Raw genomic sequence first — 20244 nt, 5'->3', positions numbered from 1 at the left:
TATGTACACCAGTGGTTCTCAAACGTCTCCTTGGGGACCCTCAGCCGTTCCATGTATTCGACCTATTCTATTCTAGAGCTAGCACACCTGATTCAACTTGTCAACTAATCATCAAGCCCTTAATGAAATTAACCAGGTGAAATGTCAGGGGTCCCTGAGGAAATGTTTGAGAACCACTGATGTAAACTGCTGTATAGGGGACGCCCTGCCCACACAAGCCATCCACATACCTGTTGTTTTTCACTTCAAGAAAACGAGAGCCAACACCTTATAATTAGTGTAAACAAAGGCAGTGTGGATTGCATAGGCTACTGTGTAAGTCACACAGCGAATCTCATCTGACTGGTTTAGTCAAATGCTGATTAATAGTGAGATTAGAATTGAGCTGTGACATTACAGTAGCAACATTGTTAATGTTGCAGATGGGTATGAAATGGCAAACATAGGCCTAATAGAAATAACAGTATATAACATTTATAATAATTAATTTCGAACTTCACCAAATTCCCTATCTTAGCCTATGACAAACTTGCACTGAAGCAATGTGACAAAGTTTTAAACTTGCACTGAAAGGATGAGCAGCGTTACAATGTTGCAACTTTCAATGTAGCTGTTTGCTTTCTGCAGCATGCATACAACAATGTAACCTAGTTGAGTTACTGTACGTCCATTGTGAGCTCCACTCAAGCAAAGCCCAAATCCAAGCTACTGTAAACAAGTGAGCTTTGTGGGGCGTGTGTCTAGAAAAACAGGGTTTGCCCAATGAACGCTGACATCCTTACCACATGGTTAGCTTGTTTACTACAAGACCTGAAAACCCGCTGAAAACAGATTAAAGAAAACCCGGACGTGTATTTCATTCCTTTTGAACAAAACTCGACACCTACAGCTATATTTTCACGCTAAAACTGTTTAACTGCCACTGATGTATCTATTCAGTTGAGTCAAATATGTAAAGTAGACGGTTATTTACGTCCGAGTACCGTGTATGTATGGTATTTACTTGATAATGTTTTCGCAGAAGAAAAGCTCCATTCCAATCCTGCCCCTTAATCCATACCGGGTTTGGATATAACCAGCATACAACCCTTTTTCAGGCAGGGAAAACAGCATTTCAAGTTACAGCCGGTTAAAGCGAGCTTTAAGGAAGCTGGTGTGTTGAATATTGGCAGAGGTAAGTGCACTGTACCCATTGAAACTTTGGGGGGTTTTCTCAAGGAAAAGTGCTGTTTAGGATGCATGCTTTTCAACATGTTAGTAGATTCCTTATGCAGTGCATAAGGTTTGGATTTTAAGTGCATATTTGTATTGTAAACATTAAGAAAAAAAAACATGTTCTTATCGCTGCAAAATGCATTGAGGCTACTTTTTATATGACCATATTTATCAACTGTGAAGTTGCAAATAATATTAGGAACCAGTCAATGCAGACGCTTGTTATTTGTGGGCTATCAGTCATTGTTCAATGAAGCAATCAATGCCTTATATTACATTTTTATTACAAAGCATGAGCTGCAGAATATAGGCTGTAAAYGTGATGTTTTGCATCCTAAAATATCTTGTGTGCATAGATCCTTTGTGACAACCTTATAGAACTAATTTATTTTAAAACAACATCCAACATGATCCTATTATTGGGAAACCAGTAAGAATAAAGATAATAAAATCAAACGAATTAAAAATAAATCATGCATTACACAAAAGTATCTAGATTAAGTGTCGTAGTGATCATCTTACTGCAATGATGGTGTTTTCATGGTCTATTTTTGGTAAGAGAAATTTACAGTTTTAGTGCGGACATGCGTGGTTATACTACTTTCTACCGATAAGGGGGTGGACAGCTATGTCATAGAGCCTCAAGTTCTAGAATGTTCTGAGAATGGCAGCTATTTTGGTCGGGGAGAAATCCAAACCAGTCTTAGAGTACCACAGTGAGTCATAATACCCATAACCTAGTGGTCAAACAGGGATATGGTTCCAATTGTTTTCCCACCATTCATATTTCCCATAGTGGATTTTAGAAACACTTAAAATAAGGGCTGTGTTTTGTGTAGAATTACCCTTGCGTGATGTTTTGATAACCGTGTAAATCTCTAGGACAATGTGATTTTGATCAATATTTGTCTGTATTTACCCTTCGAAAATGAAAGCCACAATAGCAGATAATTAGCCTATCATAAAGAACTACAAATGCCATGATGATCTGGAATAGACTGCCAATCAAGGCAAAAGTAAGAATCTCTAATGTTAGCTAAATGTAGTAATAAATACATTGGCTACATTTCTTTAAATGGACAATTCTGTGAACAGTCTTTTGTGCAAGTTTTAAATAGACACAATACCTGTTAGCAAAGGTGTCAGCTAGAGATGGGGTGCAGGAGCTTGCAGGGATTTGTAGTTTTGCATGATGTCTATTTTGATGCTAATTAGCATTTTTGAATCTGAGAGTAAATGCAGTCGAATATATTTATGTCACCTTGTCCGAGAGAGATTTACATGGTTATCAAAACAGCACGTCAGGGTAAGCCTATACGAAATGCAGTCCTTATTTCATGTGTTTCTAAAATCTCCTATGGGAAAAATGTAATGGTGGAAAAATGATTAGAACCACTTCCCTGTTTGACCACTAGGTTTTATGGGTATTATGACACCTCCACTGTGGTGCTATATAGGAATGAATGGCAGAAGAGGCATAGGTGATGCATTTCCTGCTTTTTACTTATGGAGGAAAATAAAAGGCATGCGTGTAAAATACAGTTAATTCGGGAAGTATTCAGACCCCTTGACTTTTTACACATTTTTTTACGTTACAGCCTTATTCTAAAATGTATGACACTTTTTATTTATTTTAATCCATCTCCACACAATACCCTGTAATGACAAACCCAAAATAGGTATTTAGAAATCTTTGCAAATGTCAACAACAAAACAATACGTCTTATTTACATAAGTATTCAGACCCTTTGTTATGAGACTCAAAATTGAGCTCAAGTGCATCCTGTTTCCATTGATCATCCTCAATGTTTCTACAACTTCATTGGAGACCACCTGTGGTAAATTCAATTGATTGTACATGATTTGGAAAGGCACACACGTGTCTATATAAGGTCCCACAGTTGACAGTGCATGTCAGAGAAAAACCAAGCCATGAGGTTGAAGGAATTGTCCGTAGAGCTCTGAGACAGGATTATGTTGAGGCACAGATCTGGGGAAGGGTACCCCAAAAATTCTGCAGGATTGAAGGTCCCCAAGAACACAGCGGCCTCCATCATTCTTAAATGGAGGAAGTTTGGAACCACCAAGTCTCTTCCTAGAGCTGGCCGCCCGGCCAAACTGAGCAATCGGGGGAGAAAGGCCTTTGTCAGGGAGGTGACAAGGAACCCAATTGTCACTCTGACAGAGCTTCAGAGTTCCTCTGGAGATGGAGAACCTTCCCGAAGGACAACCATCTCTGCAGCACTCCACCAATCAGGCCTTTATGGTAGAGTGGCCAGACGGAAGCCACTCCTCAGTAAAAGGCACATGACAGCCCGCTTAGAGTTTGCCAAAAGGCACCTGAAGGACTCTGACCATGAGAAACAAGATTTTCTGGTCTGATGAAGCCAAGCGTGAACTCTTTGGCCTGAATGCCAAGCTTCACATCTGGAGGAAACCTGGCACCATCCCAACGGTGAAGCATGGTGGTATCAGCATCATGCTGTGGGGATGTTTTTCAGAGGCAGGGACTCGGAGATTTGTCAGGATCGAAGAAAAGGTGAACAGGGCAAAGTATGGAGATATTTGATGAACCTGCTCCAGAGCACTCAGGACCTCAGACTGGTGTGAAGGTTCACCTTCCAACAGGACAATGACCCTAAGCACACAGCCAAGACAACGCAGGAGTGGCTTTGGCACAAGTCTCTGAATGTTCTTGAGTGGTCCAGCCCGAACTTGAACCCGATTGAACATCTGGAGAGACCTGTAAATAGTTGTGCAGCGATCCAGTTGCAGAGGGAGGTGTTTAGTCCCAGGGTCCTTAGCTTAGTGATGAGCTTTGTGGGCACGATGGTGTTACACTAAGCTGTAGTCAATGAACAGCATTCTCACATGGGTGTTCCTTTTGTCTAGGTGGGAAATGGCGGTGTGGAGTGCGATTGAGGTTGCATCATCTGTTGGGGCGGTATGTGAATTTGAGTGGGTCTAGGGTTTCCGGGATGATGGTGTTGATGTGAGCCAAGACCAGCCTTTTAAAGCACTTCATAGCTACAGATGTGAGTGCTACTGGGTAGTCGTCATTTAGGAAGGTTAACGTCGCTTTCTTGGGCACAGGGACTATGGTGGTCTGCTTGAAACGTGTGGGTATTACAGACTTGGTCAGGGAGAGGTTGAAAATGTCAGTGAAGACACTTGCCAGTTGGTCCGCGCATGCTATTGAGTCCGCGCCCTGGTAATCTGTTTGGCCCCGCCTTGTGACTGTTGACCTGTTTAAAGGTCTTGCTCACATTGGCTACGGAGAGCGTGATCACAGTCACCCAGAACAGCTTTTGCTCTCATGCATGCTTCAGTGTTGCTTTCCTCGAAGCGAGCATAAAAGGCATTTAGCCCATCTGGTAGGCTCRTGGCTGGGTTTCTCTTTGTAGTCTGTAATAGTTTGCAAGCCCTGCCATATCCGTCAGCGTCGGTGTAGTAGGATTCAATCTTAGTCCTGTATTGACGCTTTGCCTGTTTGATGGTTCGTCTGAATTGCATTCAGTTGTGCAACTGACGAGGTATCCCCTTTACCCCTTATAGGACGTGTTATTTTTCCCTGTATTCCTGGTATAGAGTTACAGTGCCACCTGTGACTGGTGGCTATAGTATGCCTCTACGTACAGCAGCGAGCTACTGTTACACAGAGGGCCAATGTTGTGAAATCAAAGGAAATTCTGTTACCATCAGGTTGGTTCACCATTACACAAGTGAGTCAAACATTACTGGAATCAAGAAGGGGATGGAGAGAACCCTACCTGCCCCTTTTCTCTCTCATACTCAGCCTTTGGCTTCTCTGGTCGCGTTGTTGTTGCTTATGCACACACACACACACACACACACACACACACACACACACACACACTTCCCTCTTCTCTCTTTGATGTGATTTTAATCGGTATTACAGGATATGATGGACCTTGACCACTCAACAGAGCAAATCTGGTCCACCCCAAATCTTTCCCAACTGTAAATTGTTCTTCTATATTTTCTAGAAGGGGTGACTCACTGTGTCTTGCTCTCTGGTTTTCAGAATTGCATCAGTTATCATGATGACGTCCATATACTGATGCCCATCGGAATGTTTCTATTGACAATGTGAGACCGGCAGGGGGATTGATGGTAGAATGAGTTAATGGGATTAGAGGTAGAATCACTTTGCAGGAGAAGAGTTAATTCATTATTGAGAGAATGTTTTTGGAGAATCCCACACCTCAAATTATTGGAGACTATTATTGAAGCCCTGCCTCTATCGCATTTCCTGTGCATTTTGTCATAATCGTTTATTTTTGAACATGCAACTTTAACAAATGAAGAGTCATTAGTAGGGCACTCTTTTGGAATTAATATATTTCTGATTTGAAGATTCTATTCACAGGCTACTGTTGTGTAATTGTAATAGTATCTTAAGGTAGGCCTACACATTCCATTGGGATGTTGAATGTCAGCTAACTTTAGCTCTGTGTGTAGGAGGTTTAACCAGCAACGAGCTCTCTGTAAAGGTCAAGGCAAACCTTGTGGCTCAGTTGGTAGAGCATGGAGCTCAGGTGGTAGAGCATGGAGCTCAGGTGGTAGAGCATGGAGCTCAGGTGGTAGAGCATGGTGCTCAGGTGGTAGAGCATGGTGCTCAGGTGGTAGAGCATGGAGCTCAGTTGGTAGAGCATGGAGCTCAGTTGGTAGAGCGTGGAGCTCAGGTGGTAGAGCCATGGTGCTCAGGTGTAGAGCATGGTGGCTCAGGTGGTAGAGCATGGAGCTCAGGTGGTAGAGCCAGTGGAGCTCAGGTGGTAGAGCGTGGTGCTCAGGTGGTAGAGCGTGGTGCTCAGGTGGTAGAGCGTGGAGCTCAGGTGGTAAGAGCGTGGAGCTCAGTGGTAGAGCGTGGAGCTCAGGTGGTAGAGGCGTGGAGCTCAGGTGGTAGAGCGTGGAGCTCAGGTGGTAGAGCGTGGAGCTCAGTTGGTAGAGCATGGAGCTCAGGTGGTAGAGCATGGCGCTTGCAATGCCAGGGTTGTGGGTTTAGATTCCCACAGGGGACAAGTGCGAATGAATTCAAATGTATGCACTCACTACTGTAAGTTGCTCTGGATAAGAGCATCTGGTAAAATGTCTCAAGTGTCCGAAATAGAGAAGGGCTCCAAAATAGGTCATGGGTAAATATTTGTGTTGTAACTCTATCTGCGGAAGCCAGCTGATCCCAAGCCACCACACACCATAGTATATAGTTGGATGGTGTAGAAAGAAGTCACCTACTACCCACTGATTTGGTGTCAGATGTGTTTTTATCTAATAGTCAAGGATAGGGTTGGGGGATATGGTCATCTGATGCAATTTCAACCAAGAGAGTTTAGGGGGAGAAGGTGGGGAGGGGGTAGATTTTGGTCTAAGACGGGTGTTCATTCAAGTGCAGATGAAGACCAATTATGTAATTGATTAGCTACCAGGAATGCCCTCCCCACACACTTAATCAATCCATCAACATTCATGGCAGAATGGCTGAGCTGTCATCCACACATGCATCTGTATGGATATGACTATGTCAATAAAGTTAACTTTATAGAGCTTCAAAACATGAAATACAATCGCAAAGTGAGCACACAGAATTTTTTCTGTAATGTGTTGAAAGCAGATGGTAAACTTCTCAATCCTCATTGCCACTGCAATGGCATTTGACTGTAAAAGAGATTACGTGTACCCAAAAATATGTTTGGGGCAAAGGGCTTGTGMGATTCATTAGTTTGATCTGGACTGTAGTTCTACAGCTAAACCTTGAAGTTCATAAACATGTGCACTTCTAAGATCTTTTGAAATGGAAAAATGAATACCAATGACAACCAGAGTGCATTTCTCAGAATGTAACACAGCATGATTTCTGAGGCAGAATCAGTTCTCTCCTACTACAGTAACTAAACCCAAACTCTACTCCTGTTTCGTCTTTCTGTCTCTGTCTGTGTTCCCAATAGATTTTCTGAGTCTACAGACATTGTTACTGCCAACCATGTTACCTAAGAGTCGTCTGGGGAAGCGTTCCCCATTAGGGGCGTTGGTGTGTACCTCCTGCCCCTCCATGGAGAGCACATTGGAGACAGGGGGTCATGGGGACCCTGAGGGGGGTGTGGGGGRCCCAACCATGGGATCACCAGGGCCCCAGCATCTCAGCAGATTCAACAACAAACTACTTCCTGGACAGAAGGTGAGGGAGACATTCTTATGTTACATGTCATGCTTGAGAGAACACCGACAATCTGTCTGTCACTCTCTAATTCAAATTCAGATTGTTTTAATGAATTCCCTCTTTCCTCGAGGTATCGCTGTCTGTCTTTTTATATCTGTCTCTCTTACTCTCCCCCTATCTTTGCACTAACCCTGACTTGTTCTTTTTGACTTGTCATTGTACATCTCTCTCCATCGTTGTACATCTCTATCACACTCTCTCTTGCTTTTTCTCGCTCTCTCTCAATTCAAATGGGCTTTATTGGCATGGGAAATATGTTTACATTGCCAAAGCAAGTAAAATACACAAGTGAGAGGATAATTTAACAACGTCAACAAAAAACTTTTAGAAATGAACAGTAAACMTTGTTTGCTGTTTTCTCATTGCAACGGGCCACAAATCTTGCTGCTATGATTGCGCATTGTGGTATTTTGCCAAACAGATATGGGAGCTTATCAATGTTGGATTTTGTTATAGTGTGGACACTATACAAATCATTCCTACTGAATATGTGGTGTACTTAACTGCAGTATAGTATTATTACTATTCATGGGAGCGTTGTTATTATGGACATGTGTTGACTGTGACCTTTACCCAGAGTCGGTACATTGTTAACGTGACACTACCTCATGTTGGGTATATCACTTCTGCTTTCTACCATCTACATGGCTGTACACCTTTATTTTGGAGTTTGCAAGTAAAGACAATGAACATTGAAACGCTTGTGGATATATTCCTTGTCAAGGTCTCATTCTTTGTGGGTCTGTGTGATCTGAGGGAAATATGTGTCTGTGTTCATACAGGTTAGGAAATGCAGCTCAGTTTCCACCAATTTTGTTGACAATGGGCACATATCCTGTCTTCTCTTGAGAGCCAGGTCTGCCTATAACGACCTCTCAATAGCAAGGCTATGCTCACTGAGTCTGTACATAGTCAAGGATTTTGGGTCAGTCACAGGGGTCAGGTATTCTGCCACTGTGTACTCTCTGTTTAGGACTCTCTCCGTCTCTCTCCCTCCATCCTTGTACATCTATATCACTCCCACCCGTTTCCTCCCTCAATTACACTTCTGTTGCTAACCTCTCCCTCTCTCTTTAGGTGTATGTGTTGTGTGGAGGGCGTGAGTACACAGGGGTAGTGGAGCAACACAACCATGTGGATAATGAGGTGGCTCTCCTACTGCCTCTCCTGGGACAGCATGTCCTGAGGAAACTAGAGGACGTATGGACCTGCCCCACCGTCCCGCCTCCACCTTCTACTACGACACAGGGCACAGGCAGACCACACCAAATGTCCTCCTGCATCGATGTGCCCAGGAGGTAAGTGTAGTGTAGTGTGTGTGGGTGTAATTTGTGTGTTAACTGGAGCAGGGTATGCATTCCCCTGTCATTGTGTCTCTCTCTCTCTATACCTTATTGTTCTCCCTGCTACAGGAGTGCGGAGTCTATGGATGAGATGATGGCAGCCCTGGTTCTGACCAGCCTGTCCTGCAGCCCTCTGGTCCCGAGCCCTCCTCAGAGAGACACAGTCACAGGTAATTCATTGACAGAATAATTGATTGAGTGATAAGCTCTTGGTTATATTTTTCCTGTCCCGTTTTTGTCAACCATTGCAGCTCTAGTAAGGTGTGTGTGTGTGCCTCAGTTGGTAGAGCATATTACTAGCAACGCCACGATTGTAGGTTCGATTCYCATAGGGGACCAGTACGAACATGTATGCACTGTAAGTGACTTCTGGATAAGTTACTAATGTGTGTATGTGTACAGCAGGTTCTGCTGGTATGGAGTGTGGAGGCGGGGAACTCTCAGACAGCGGCAGTAGTGGCTACTGGAGCTGTGACCATGGCTACGGAAGCCCGGCCCCCTCTCCAACAATCACAGAAACAGAGGGTCACAGCCTGGCCGTGCCCCCTGATGAGGGATTGGACATGGAGCAGGTGCTGTTTGATGAGCCAGCACCACGGAAACGCAGGGTGAGTTGGGTAGTCACGGGGACAGCCTTGCTAAAATTGACCAATGTGGCAATATGTGACAGAATTTACTGGCAAGCACATCAGCTACTTGTTCTTGATTTAATGTTCCATCAGCCTTGCTTACCTGTGAACTTGTTTCCTCTCAGAACTCAGTGAAGGTGGCCTACAGGTGTCTGTGGCCCAACTGTGGGAAGATTCTGAAGTCTGTCGTTGGGATTAAACGTCACATCCGTACCCTGCACCTGGGGTAAGTGTCTAGGGATGAGACTGATCTTTGGTGCAAAAATTGCGGCCGTTGACATTATAAAGTCTTAACTTTTATTATCAGATGATGTGACAGTGCTTCTACTAGTGGCACAAGAAAACAACTGTTGCATTAATCTATGCACTGTAAAACCACGTGTTTTCCCTCAGCCAAGTCAGTGAGCATGAGCGTTGCTCCTGCAGCGAGGAGGACTTCTACTACACAGAGATACATCAGCGGGAGCCGCGGCCTCTCACCCGACCTCTAGGGGTCTCTACCCCCAGCACCCCATGGCTGGCCTGCACCTCCCCCTCCAGCCCCTCTCCCGCTGGCGTAGGACCAGGAGCTGGAGGAGACTCCCCCACAGAAGTGAGCCCCCAGCTCAGCCAGTCTGCCCCCTCCAACCCGGACTTCTTCTGGCAGGTCCACTCTGAGCACTCCTACCAGGTAAGCACTAGGACAACTGCCCTCCCTGCTATTCATGTCTAAGTTATCTCTGTTCTGGGCATGAAAAGTGGAAAACAAGTGTGTTTCTTGAGTTAAATACATAATACATAATAATACATGCTATGAGCACCTATTGCAAACAGAGTTTGCAAATGTGGTTATATAGCCTATTGTTTCATATTTTGCATTTTATGATCCTACCTGATCGCAATCATTGATCACTTTATTTATCTCTGAAGGTTCCAGTCCAGGTGGTGGCTCCACCTGTCTCGGTCTCCTACTCATGCCATTATACCACACCTACCTCAACCCCCCACCCAAGACAGGTAAACATGCCATTATACCACACCTACCTCAACCCCCCACCCAAGACAGGTAAACATGCCATTGTACCACACCTACCTCAACCCCCCACCCAAGACAGGTAAAACATGCCATTGTACCACACCTACCTCAACCCCCACCCAAGACAGGTAAACTTGCCATTGTACCACACCTACCTCAACCCCCCACCCAAGACAGGAAACTTGCCATTGTTACCACACCTACCTCAACCCCCCACCCAAGACAGGTAAACTTGCCATTGTACCACACCTACCTCAACCCCCCACCCAAGACAGGTAAACTTGCCTGAAGCACTGGGTGGGTAGAGTTTGCACTTTAGGACTAAAGGAATGGTCTCGAATGTGCAAACCCCGCCGATCCCACACCCCGGCTGAGCTAAATCAAATGTGCCTAGAGAAAAGTGTTGGTAAAGGAGCTGGACAACAGACTACACCAATGAAATGACAATCAACACAACCCTGACTCCTGGGGCTCTTGAACGCAACCCTCACTGCAGAATCCAATAGGAGAATCTCAAGGGAAATTCCCTGTAGATAATTGATTTATAAACACTCAGTTAAGAATCTACTGTACAACTGCTGTTCATGCTGTATGTCCAGGTATATGCTATTTTCACTGGTAGAATTCAACATATTTTTGCCCTTTGAACACAGAATTGTCCATATATCCAAGCGTTTTGAATTCATCACATACTTGCTTTTAAAAGTGGAATATTTGCAGAAACATTTCCCATACAGAGCCTCTGCCAGTATGTGTTTGGGGAATTGAATTCAGTCCATTAGGGAAAAACATAATTTGTTTTCTAGKATAGATTTAGTGCCCTGTCTCCAGAGCTGCTCTATACTGCCAATAGTGTCATGGATATTTACCAGCTAATCCCCTGTTGATTTGATCATATTTTCTTTCCATCGCTGAACTGGGTGCCTTTGTCTCCACTGGCCCATAGTCTCTCGTTAGCTGGTGCTACAACACTGCCACCTATCGATATGTAGTAGAAACTGCAGGTAATTTATTTGTAACAACACGTGGACACTGGCGTGATCAAGCCACTGCAGTAGTCTGCAGAAGTGCACACAAAGAGAAATCAATGCTGATGCCGTTTCAGCAGTTAACATGGATCGTTCAGTTTAGTGTAATCTAAATACACACTGCATGAATGCTAAAATAGTGGATGAAGATTTTCCTTGCTTTCATCAGTGTTGTTTTGCTGGACCTTGCAGTATTGTGAGAGATGGCAACATCAAATGCAATATGTTGTCATTTATTTTATTAGTTTACTTATTTTCCTTTAGGGCTGTATGTTGTGCTGAGAAATCTATGTTCAATTCAGTTGTGGGTTATTTGTATAAAATTAGACAGATTAGTTAGTAGTCTCTAACCAATTACCAAAAACTGAGTTTACACTTATTTATAGTGGCTGTCCTTGTCTCCTCCCCTCATCTGCAGTTCCTTTCCCATCAGTGGAGGTAAAGGAGAGGAGATGTGGGAAAGAAGCCTTTTGAAAGGATGGGATTAGACATTCTGCTCTTCATCACCCATAACAAAGGCAGTCATAATGTGTATGTTCTGTTTTTCTATGCACTGCTTCTCACCTGTTTCCCCCTCTGTCCACCAGGGTGCGTCGTTCCGTGTGAGGTCAGTCAGTGTGGGAGAACAGTGGCTGCAGCAGCACAGTGCCCCCATCAGACCACACCCTGTCAGCACCTCTCCCCAACGCAGCCACTGGTCCACAAGGTGAGATACTATATTTTAGTATACTATTACTAATGTATCACTATTGATAACATTTTAATGCACATAATGTCCTTCATATCTGCCTCAGTCAATCTGAGTCTACAGTAATTTCCCTTCTCGCCGCTCTCTGATTTTTCTGTCTTTTCCTCACTCTTATCTATGCATCTCCTTACTTATGTCTCTCTCTCCATTTCCGTTCATTACATTTACTGTAAATTGACTCCCCCTCTCTTACCCTCCCTCCCTTTCTACAGGAGGATCCGTGGCGAGGCGAAGAAGTGCCGTAAGGTGTACGGCATCGAGCACCGGGACCAATGGTGCACCGCCTGCCGCTGGAAGAAAGCCTGCCAGCGCTTCCTCGACTGAACCCCTCACAGAAGAGAGGGATGAAGAGCGAGAGAAAGAAAGATGGAGCAGTCACCTCTTCGAGTGAAGACTGAGGAAAGATCTGGGGGTCAACCAGTGGAGCACCATGTACGTTGGTGTTTATTTCTTTCTTTAAAAAAAACTTTTTTGTAATTTTTACCACTTTACTAAAAGTTTTATGAATTTGGTTCATGTCTTTGACAACTTCGGGTTCTTGTGCGTTGGTGCTCATGGTGAACTCTGTGGGGGGCAGGCAGCTAAATTAGCTATGACTGGTAACCTATGACCTTTACCAGAAGCATAGTTTTGCATCTCAGTTCCCCTGTCTTCCTGCCCAGGGAGGGGCTATAAAGGAAGTGGAACGTGATCCTCTCTTCCAAATCTTTGGCTATAACTTATAAACAGCAGCTCTTCTATACCCAGCAGCTATATAGGGGATGTCTATAGATCTATGACATCATGCCGTCCATAACTTGGCTTGGAAACAAGGCTTGTTGCCAATTGTGGGCCTGAGCCAGGCAGGTGCTGAGCAGAATATCTGATCTGTAAATTAACCTAACTTCCAAACGCCTGGGCAAAAACAGATCTGTATGATACAAAGGTTAACCGATCCATCAGGCTTTGGCTTCCTGTCTGTGCATGCAGTGGACAATGATGGCAAGGAGAAGAAAGTAAAGTGATACTAGGAGGGAGCCCTATGTGACAGAGGTGAAGCTTCACAAAATACTTAGATCCTGTAAATAGCATGCTTGTTACCATGTCAGAGAAGAGTTGCTGTCAACTTGCTCATTTATTTGTTATAAAGTATTGAGTTTCATTTATACCAGCTCTTGTCAATTGCATATAGTGCACAGATTGGCTGAGAGAAGCCCCCTTGACCTATAGGATTCCATCTGCTCATGATCTACCAAGCGTCGGTAACCAGGAAGTTGTGKCCTAAACATTGAGGATGGATTGGAGGAGAAGTAAAATGCAGATTTGGGAGTCATTAGCCCAACCTGTCTGATATTATAAGCCATTTATTCCTGCAAACTTGTATGTAGCTTTTTTTTTGTGTGGCTTTTTTAAGGGAACCAAAAAATATTTTGGGGCGATGTCGAATATGTTAATTTGTATTGTGTTTCGTTATATTATCCAGCAATGTTGTCTATATTTTGCAACTTGTCGTTTTTCTAAGGTGTGTTAAATACAATGTTCCGCCAAGAATTACCATGTGGGATATAGGAATCAATTCACATACTCTAGACCAATCAGAATTTCACTTCTCTGAGCACGATGTAACCAACTGTTAAAGTTAAGGACCCAGTATCTCATCCTTGTTGTTAGCAGCTACGGTAGCTATCCTTTCTGGTATGCCTTAAAGTCTTCTTAGTTACACCAGAAATAGTCTATAATATAGCCTCGTAACAGACTTTGGTTATGCTAACGGATATCATTTCAGAGCACTAGTCTATAATTAAAGACACACTATGACAGAATAGGACATGAAAGTATTGGTTCCCTTTAAAACATGGAGGTCATTGGCAGCTTTGGTCTCTTACTCACATCGTTGTAATAAAATGAGCCATTTGTATAAATATATTTTGTCAGGAATCTATCTCCATACACTTGCCATATGCTTGGCTATCCAACACTCCAGTACCAGCCTCAGTACTGCTGAGACACTAACTGAATGATGTTATCGAGGTTCCAGGTTTGATGTGGAATGTGCCACGTGGTGCCAATAATAAGAACTAAAATATGGTGCCAGGATTGAGTCTGAAAACATTTACATGGCTAAGTGCTTATCTAGAATGATATGCTGCTCAAGGGCATTGTGGCCCTGAACCCTTGTCACTCTGCCACTTATTGTAAATTAACATGCATAAACAGATGTTTCATATGTTAAAACCCAAAATGCTTGAATGCTTGTTTATTGAAGCGATGTGTTTCTACTCATAGAAAAAAACAACTAATGTTTCCTTGCAGTAAGCCAATGAATCAACAGAAGCAAAAAACAGTTATATATTGTGTTATGTATAGGTAACTGCCAAAATAATGGAAACACTTGAGTAAATGAGGGATACAAAGTATATTGAAATCAGATGCTTCCACAAAGGTGTCGTTCCTGAGTTAAACAATTAACATCCCATCATGCTTAGGGTCATGTATAAAATGCCCAGTTTCCCATTGTTTTGGCTACCATGGCTAGAAGAGGAGATCTCAGTGACTTTGAAAGAGGGATCTTAAAGGTGCATAGAGGGTTTAAAGTGTGTGTCTCTCAGTCACCAGATTTTAAACCAATTGAATAATTATGGGAGATTCTGGAGCATCGCCTGAGACAGCGTTTTCCACCACCGTCAACAAAACACCAAATGATGGAATGGTGCCGCATCCCTCCGAGTTCCAGACACATGTAGAATGTATGTCAAGGTGTATTGGCGCTGTTCTGGCAGCTTGTGGTGGCCCAACACCCTATAAGACACTTTGTTGGTGGTTCCTTTATTTTGGCAGTTATGTGTATGTACTGTACCTGGAGAAAGACATTACCTTTGAATAAAGTAATTGTTTTATTATGATGCACTATTTTTATATGGAATCTGGAATGTTTTGGTCTTTTTGATGTTGAAATATGCTTGATAAAGATTAAGCCTCTCTAGTAGTCTTGTTTTTATTCTCCTTTTTCAAATCTTGGCCTCAATTTAGATGTAAAGTTATACACCTTTCCATGTTGAGTTGTTAGCCTGCATCTATACAGATATTTTATTTGATCAAGAGAGGACTTTTATTGTTATTATACAAGACATTATTGGTGTGGACATTTTTGTTTAATAAATGGAGCATTGTGGGATTCATACAAGATGTCATTGTCTCGTGAACATTCTAGAACGTTGGAACAAAACACCTCAAGACACTGAATCATTTGCTGCATAACAAGCCACAAAACAAATAGTAAACTATCTTTATTGATATGTAAAATTTCTGCTATTTACAGGTTTTATGCTGCACAACAAAATGGTTTCACGTAATAACTCAGACCACTGTTCATACATACAGAAGGGTCTCTATTCAATGTTTTGGTGGTGTTGGAGGTGGAACTGTGTCAGAGATGCCAACTCCACAAGCGGCTCCTGGCATTCATCCTAAAGCGGACATTGCCATTGGCTGTACGGAGCAGTCGCGGGCTGATTTTTTTTTTTCTTGAGCGGATGGTCTGGGGGCCTGAACATAATTACAAATCATTTGAAGACTGCAAATTGACTGCAAGAAGCCCAAACAGATATAACGTTTGACTAAAACATAATTTCAAACGTTTCTTACATTTGTATATGATCACATATCTATGTGTGGGAATAGTTTGGAACAGATTTCCTAAATTTAAATCACTTGGAGCTGATTTGCTGCTGTTTTTTGTCTTTTATGTTAATTTAAAAAAAGTAATTGTTGGGCCGCCAGTTGGGGAACCATGGCCTACACTTTCTCGATCTTAACTTTTAACACTAGTGGGGCGGGTGTGGCTTGGTGACAAGGATGGCAAGAGCAGTTGCTCACCGATTTGACAGCTCCAACGCAGTTCCACCTCCAACACCGTCAAAACATGCACTATGCAGATGTCTGCTATCGCTGGTTAACACTTGAACTGATTGAATAGACCTAGGCTACATCTGCGTCTGCTTCAAAAAACACATTCCAAGGTTCATTCTCAAGTCAGAACATTAGTTTTGCCAACAGATCATTGGTACATGAGCATGGATATATAAGTCTTACGCAGCAGTAACAGTTAATTGTGATGTTTTGCTCCAAATTATAGTAGCCAGGGTTGAAATTGAAGTTTGGAGAATAGTTCTGAAGATGTGAATAGGTTACAAGCCATCCACAAACCTAATACTGAGATTTTGTTATAATATATAAGATAGTCATGAACATATTTTAGCGCATTTTCAATTGGAAATCTGAAAGTAATTTTTGTGTTAGCCACTAGAGGGTAACCTAACAAAGAGAGTGCCATGCACGGTCTCCAAACAGTCTCCCTCTCATGTACTGTACTGGTTCAGGAAATCCATGGAAACTTCACTAGTAAGTCATTTAAATTCGTGAAGTTTACACTGAATTAGCCTATGTAATAATAATAGCCATAATTGATGAAGGCAAACATGGTTTGAAAAGTTACATTACAGATGCAGTATAGAAGGCAAAACAAATACAGTGTGTTCGTGTGTCTATAATATTAATCCAATGTGATTCTCTGATAAACCATTTAGCTATATACATGGTCTTTTTTTACTATTTTCTTAGCTTTTATTCATAATATGTTATCGTTATCAATGAGGAAATGCAGTATACAAGACTGAATCTATAATGCTCCAGTGTGGATTTTCATGAGGGGTTATGTTCGGAACCGAAGTGTAATCATCACCTTGGTGACGGATTTGAATATGTAGGGCGGGGTTGGGGGTTGCTAGGTTACGACATGTGCGTCATTGCCAGGGATACAGTTGCCGTGTGCGTTGCTACACCTTGTTCTGTTGGGTGATGTCAGCGGAGATGCTGTTGTAGGACTTGCTAGCTCGGGTGCTCATGCCCAGGTATTGCTTCAGGAACTCACTGAACCGTTTCTGGTTGTTCCACTTGCGGGCAGATTTCCGGACGCCTATGAACCCGCCGTAGCGCTTCTGCAAGGGCCTCCCGGGGCCAATCAACTTCCTGTAGCCATGCCTTCCCTTCAGGAACCCCCCGAAGCGCTTCGACAGACTTATCCCCGCCGCTCCATCCTGCTCTCTCTCCATCGCGTTATCCCCCTCTTCCTCGTCCCCAACTTCCTCATCCCTTTCCTGCATTTCCTGGGGAAGCTGGGAGTTGTAGACATCAGCGGTTAGCCGGCTATCACTGCCCAGCTCGTCTATGYCCAGAGCACGGACCACGTGGTCAAACCTCTGCAGGGCTACTGGGTACATCAGCCCCCCTTCCCCCTGTTCCACTTCTTCCTCTGGCAGCATGGCCTCCACCTCCTTCTGGGCCCGCGTCAGCATGGCAGCGCCCCCTATGGACTGGGAGGGTAACTGTGGGGAGGCTGAGGCCTTGCGGCACATGTCCCAAGTGAAGGCAGGGGAGACGTTACCCTCACACTCCACCAGACACACCTGAGAGGAGAGAGGGAGGGAAACACAGAGCACATGGATGTTAGAGAGCAGCTCTTCCACAGACTATCCACACTGACTCTATGCCCATCCACACTGACACTCACACACCTTCACTGTCACTCACTCACACGCAAAAACCTCACTCACACACTCATTACTCACACCACACACTTATACCCACACGCAGACACCCCTCACACCTACGCTGCTGCTATAATGATTATTGGTTTGATTTATTACTAGCGTTATGCTGCTGGTCATTGATTAGTGATTGCCATTACCATTAGTATCTATCTTTTTATCCTGCTACTGGTCACTTTTACTCCTGTTTACATGTATATATAGTATTAGTATATTACCATAAGTATTTATTTATGCCTGCTACCAGTCACTTTTTAGCCCTGTTTACATGTACACTCACCGGACAGTTCACGAAAATGGATCGCTCCTACAGACAGTGAGTCACGTGGCCGTGGCTTGTTATATAAAGCAGGCAGACAGGTATCGAGGCATTCAGGTACTGTTTGATTGAACATTAATAATGAGTGACCTAAGTGACTTTGAGCGAGGTTTGATCACTGATGCTAGGCTCTTCGGATCCAGTATCTCAGAAACAGCCTCCTGGKCTTTTCATACACGACAGTGTCTAGGGTTTACAGAGAATGATGCGACAAACAAAAAACATCCAGTCAGCGGCTGTCCTGTGGGAGAAAACAGCTCGATGATGAGAGGTTGAAGGAGAGCGGCAAGAACCGTGCAAGCTAACAGGCGGGCCACAAACAGGCAAATAACGGTGCAGTACAACAGTGGTGTGCAGAACGGCATCTCGGAAACACACAACTCCTCGATCCTTGTCAGGGATGGGCTATTGTCATAGACGACCACCCTGGGTTCACTCCTACCAGATAAAAACAAGAAGAAGCGGCTCTAGTGGACATGTGATCACCAACACTGGATAATTGAGCAGTAGAAAAGCATTGTCTGGAACATAACAGCAAGTTCAGTTTACTCCCCAGACCTCAACCCAATAGAGCATCTTTGGGATGAGATGGAACAGGCTGTTCGCAGCATGAATGTACCGCCTTCCAATCTGCAGCAACAGAGACCAACACCCCTGTGGAACGTTTCTGACACCTTTTAGCATGCCCCGAAGAATTCTGAGGCAAAGGGCCAACACAGTACTAGAAAGGTGTACCTAATAAACTGGCCGTGAGTGTATATATGGGCGGTACTGACCTGTTCCAATCCAATGGACAGATGGTAAGCTCAACACCGCGGCCAGTGGGACACTGGACACTGGCAATGCGAAGGAGGTAGAGTGGAAGGCAGTCTAGCCGGCATCCATATATCCTAGAAGATCAGTTCCAGCTATTAAACAGCTTTTCCCCACTGGAGGCGGACATACCAGCCCTGGGAGTCAACTCTGATTCTGGGAGTACACCAACAGCCAGCAGCCATCCAGGGGCCTCCTCCACAGCTCAGCCGATCGCTGACCAAAGGAAACAAGGTCTTGGGCCCTCCTCCATCTCCAGAGGATTCCGACGCCATCCCCTGCTACTGGTACATGTAAGGTGAGTCAGGCTGGCATGAGTCAAAGCACACCTCCCCCTGCACGAGGCAGGCTGTTCTGTTCTCCCTCTTCCTTCCCCATCGGATTCCATCACGACCACCATTGTCGTGGGCAGCTCGATGGTGAGAGATTTTATCCTGTAGGCCGACCAAGGTCCACTGTCATCCAGGCGCCCGTGTCCAAGACATCAACTCCCTCCTGCCCAGAGTTCTAGCTAACTACTCTAATATTGACACCGTTGTCACTCACGTTGGATTTAACGACATTCGCTTTCGGCAATCTGAGGAACTGAAGAAGGACTACAACATTCTCTTGAACACCCTTGTTTGCACAGGGAAGAGAACAGTCATCTCTGGCCCCCTGCCATGCTATAGAAGGGGTTTGGAATGTTACAGCCGCCTTGCTGCCCTAAATAAGTTCATGAAGAAACTCTGCAAAGACAGGAATGACTCCTTTGTGACAATTTTGACTTGTTGTGGGAGCAACCAACACTCTTTTAAAGAGATGGAATTCACCCTAACCGCAGGGGTTCCAGGATTATCTCCAACATAGCGAACAGCTTAAGAGACTGGCGGTCTGGTTTTGTTAGCGCTCCAGTCCTCCCTGTCATAATAAGTAACAGAGGACAAGGAAATCGTATTCTATCCCAGAGAAATAGAAGTGCAGTAAATGTAAGTAACCAAATATATGTTCCTTTAACYSTTAGCTCCGAGGGTATTGTCTGCAATAATCATATGGGCATAGAATTGATTGTCAGATGATGTGTCAGTGATTTCACTGTCAGTGATTTATTGAAAATTCAAGGCACACTTAACCAGCATGGCTACTACAGCATGTTGCAGTGATACKCCATCCCATCTGGTTTGCACTTAGCGGGACTATCATTTGTTTTTCAACAGGACAATGACCCAAAACACACCTCCAGGCTGTGTAAGGGCAATTTGACCAAGAAGGAGATTGATGGAGTGCTGCATCAGATGACCTGGCCTCCACAATCACCCGACCTCAACCCAA

At 43.9% G+C, this 20244-nt stretch overlaps 2 protein-coding genes across 5 annotated transcripts in view; one reads left to right on the top strand and one right to left on the bottom strand.

Annotated features, from left to right (window-relative positions):
• Positions 1-818: 818 nt before the first annotated feature.
• On the top strand, positions 819-15174 carry LOC111968883 (zinc finger protein 395). 3 transcript variants are annotated; one of them, XM_023994818.2, is made up of 10 exons: positions 819-1174; positions 7182-7411; positions 8531-8751; positions 8866-8966; positions 9202-9404; positions 9551-9651; positions 9819-10095; positions 10335-10421; positions 12056-12174; positions 12429-15174. In XM_023994818.2, the coding sequence occupies exons 2-10, from the start codon at positions 7217-7219 to the stop codon at positions 12538-12540; spliced, it is 1416 nt and encodes a 471-aa protein (XP_023850586.1). In that variant the 5' UTR covers positions 819-1174; positions 7182-7216; the 3' UTR covers positions 12541-15174. The 3 variants fall into 3 exon arrangements, with proteins under 3 accessions (XP_023850586.1, XP_023850585.1, XP_070301339.1); XM_023994817.2 differs by having other exon boundaries at positions 9199-9404; XM_070445238.1 differs by lacking the exon at positions 819-1174 and adding an exon at positions 3803-4159 and having other exon boundaries at positions 9199-9404.
• A 264-nt stretch (positions 15175-15438) lies between these two features.
• The window catches only part of LOC111968882 (prepronociceptin-like), a 41497-nt gene continuing 36691 nt past the window's right edge, over positions 15439-20244 (bottom strand). For both annotated transcript variants that reach the window (XM_023994816.2, XM_023994815.2), the window contains one exon: positions 15439-17660. In XM_023994816.2, the coding sequence (XP_023850584.1) occupies positions 17031-17660 (630 nt within the window). In that variant the 3' untranslated portion in view covers positions 15439-17030. The remainder of the gene's footprint in view (positions 17661-20244) is intronic.

Source organism: Salvelinus sp. IW2-2015, linkage group LG9, assembly GCF_002910315.2.
Source record: "Salvelinus sp. IW2-2015 linkage group LG9, ASM291031v2, whole genome shotgun sequence".
In the NCBI taxonomy this organism is placed as follows: Eukaryota; Metazoa; Chordata; class Actinopteri; order Salmoniformes; family Salmonidae; genus Salvelinus; species Salvelinus sp. IW2-2015.
Note: the sequence above shows the minus strand (reverse complement) of the source record. Positions and strands in the feature narration are given on the sequence as shown.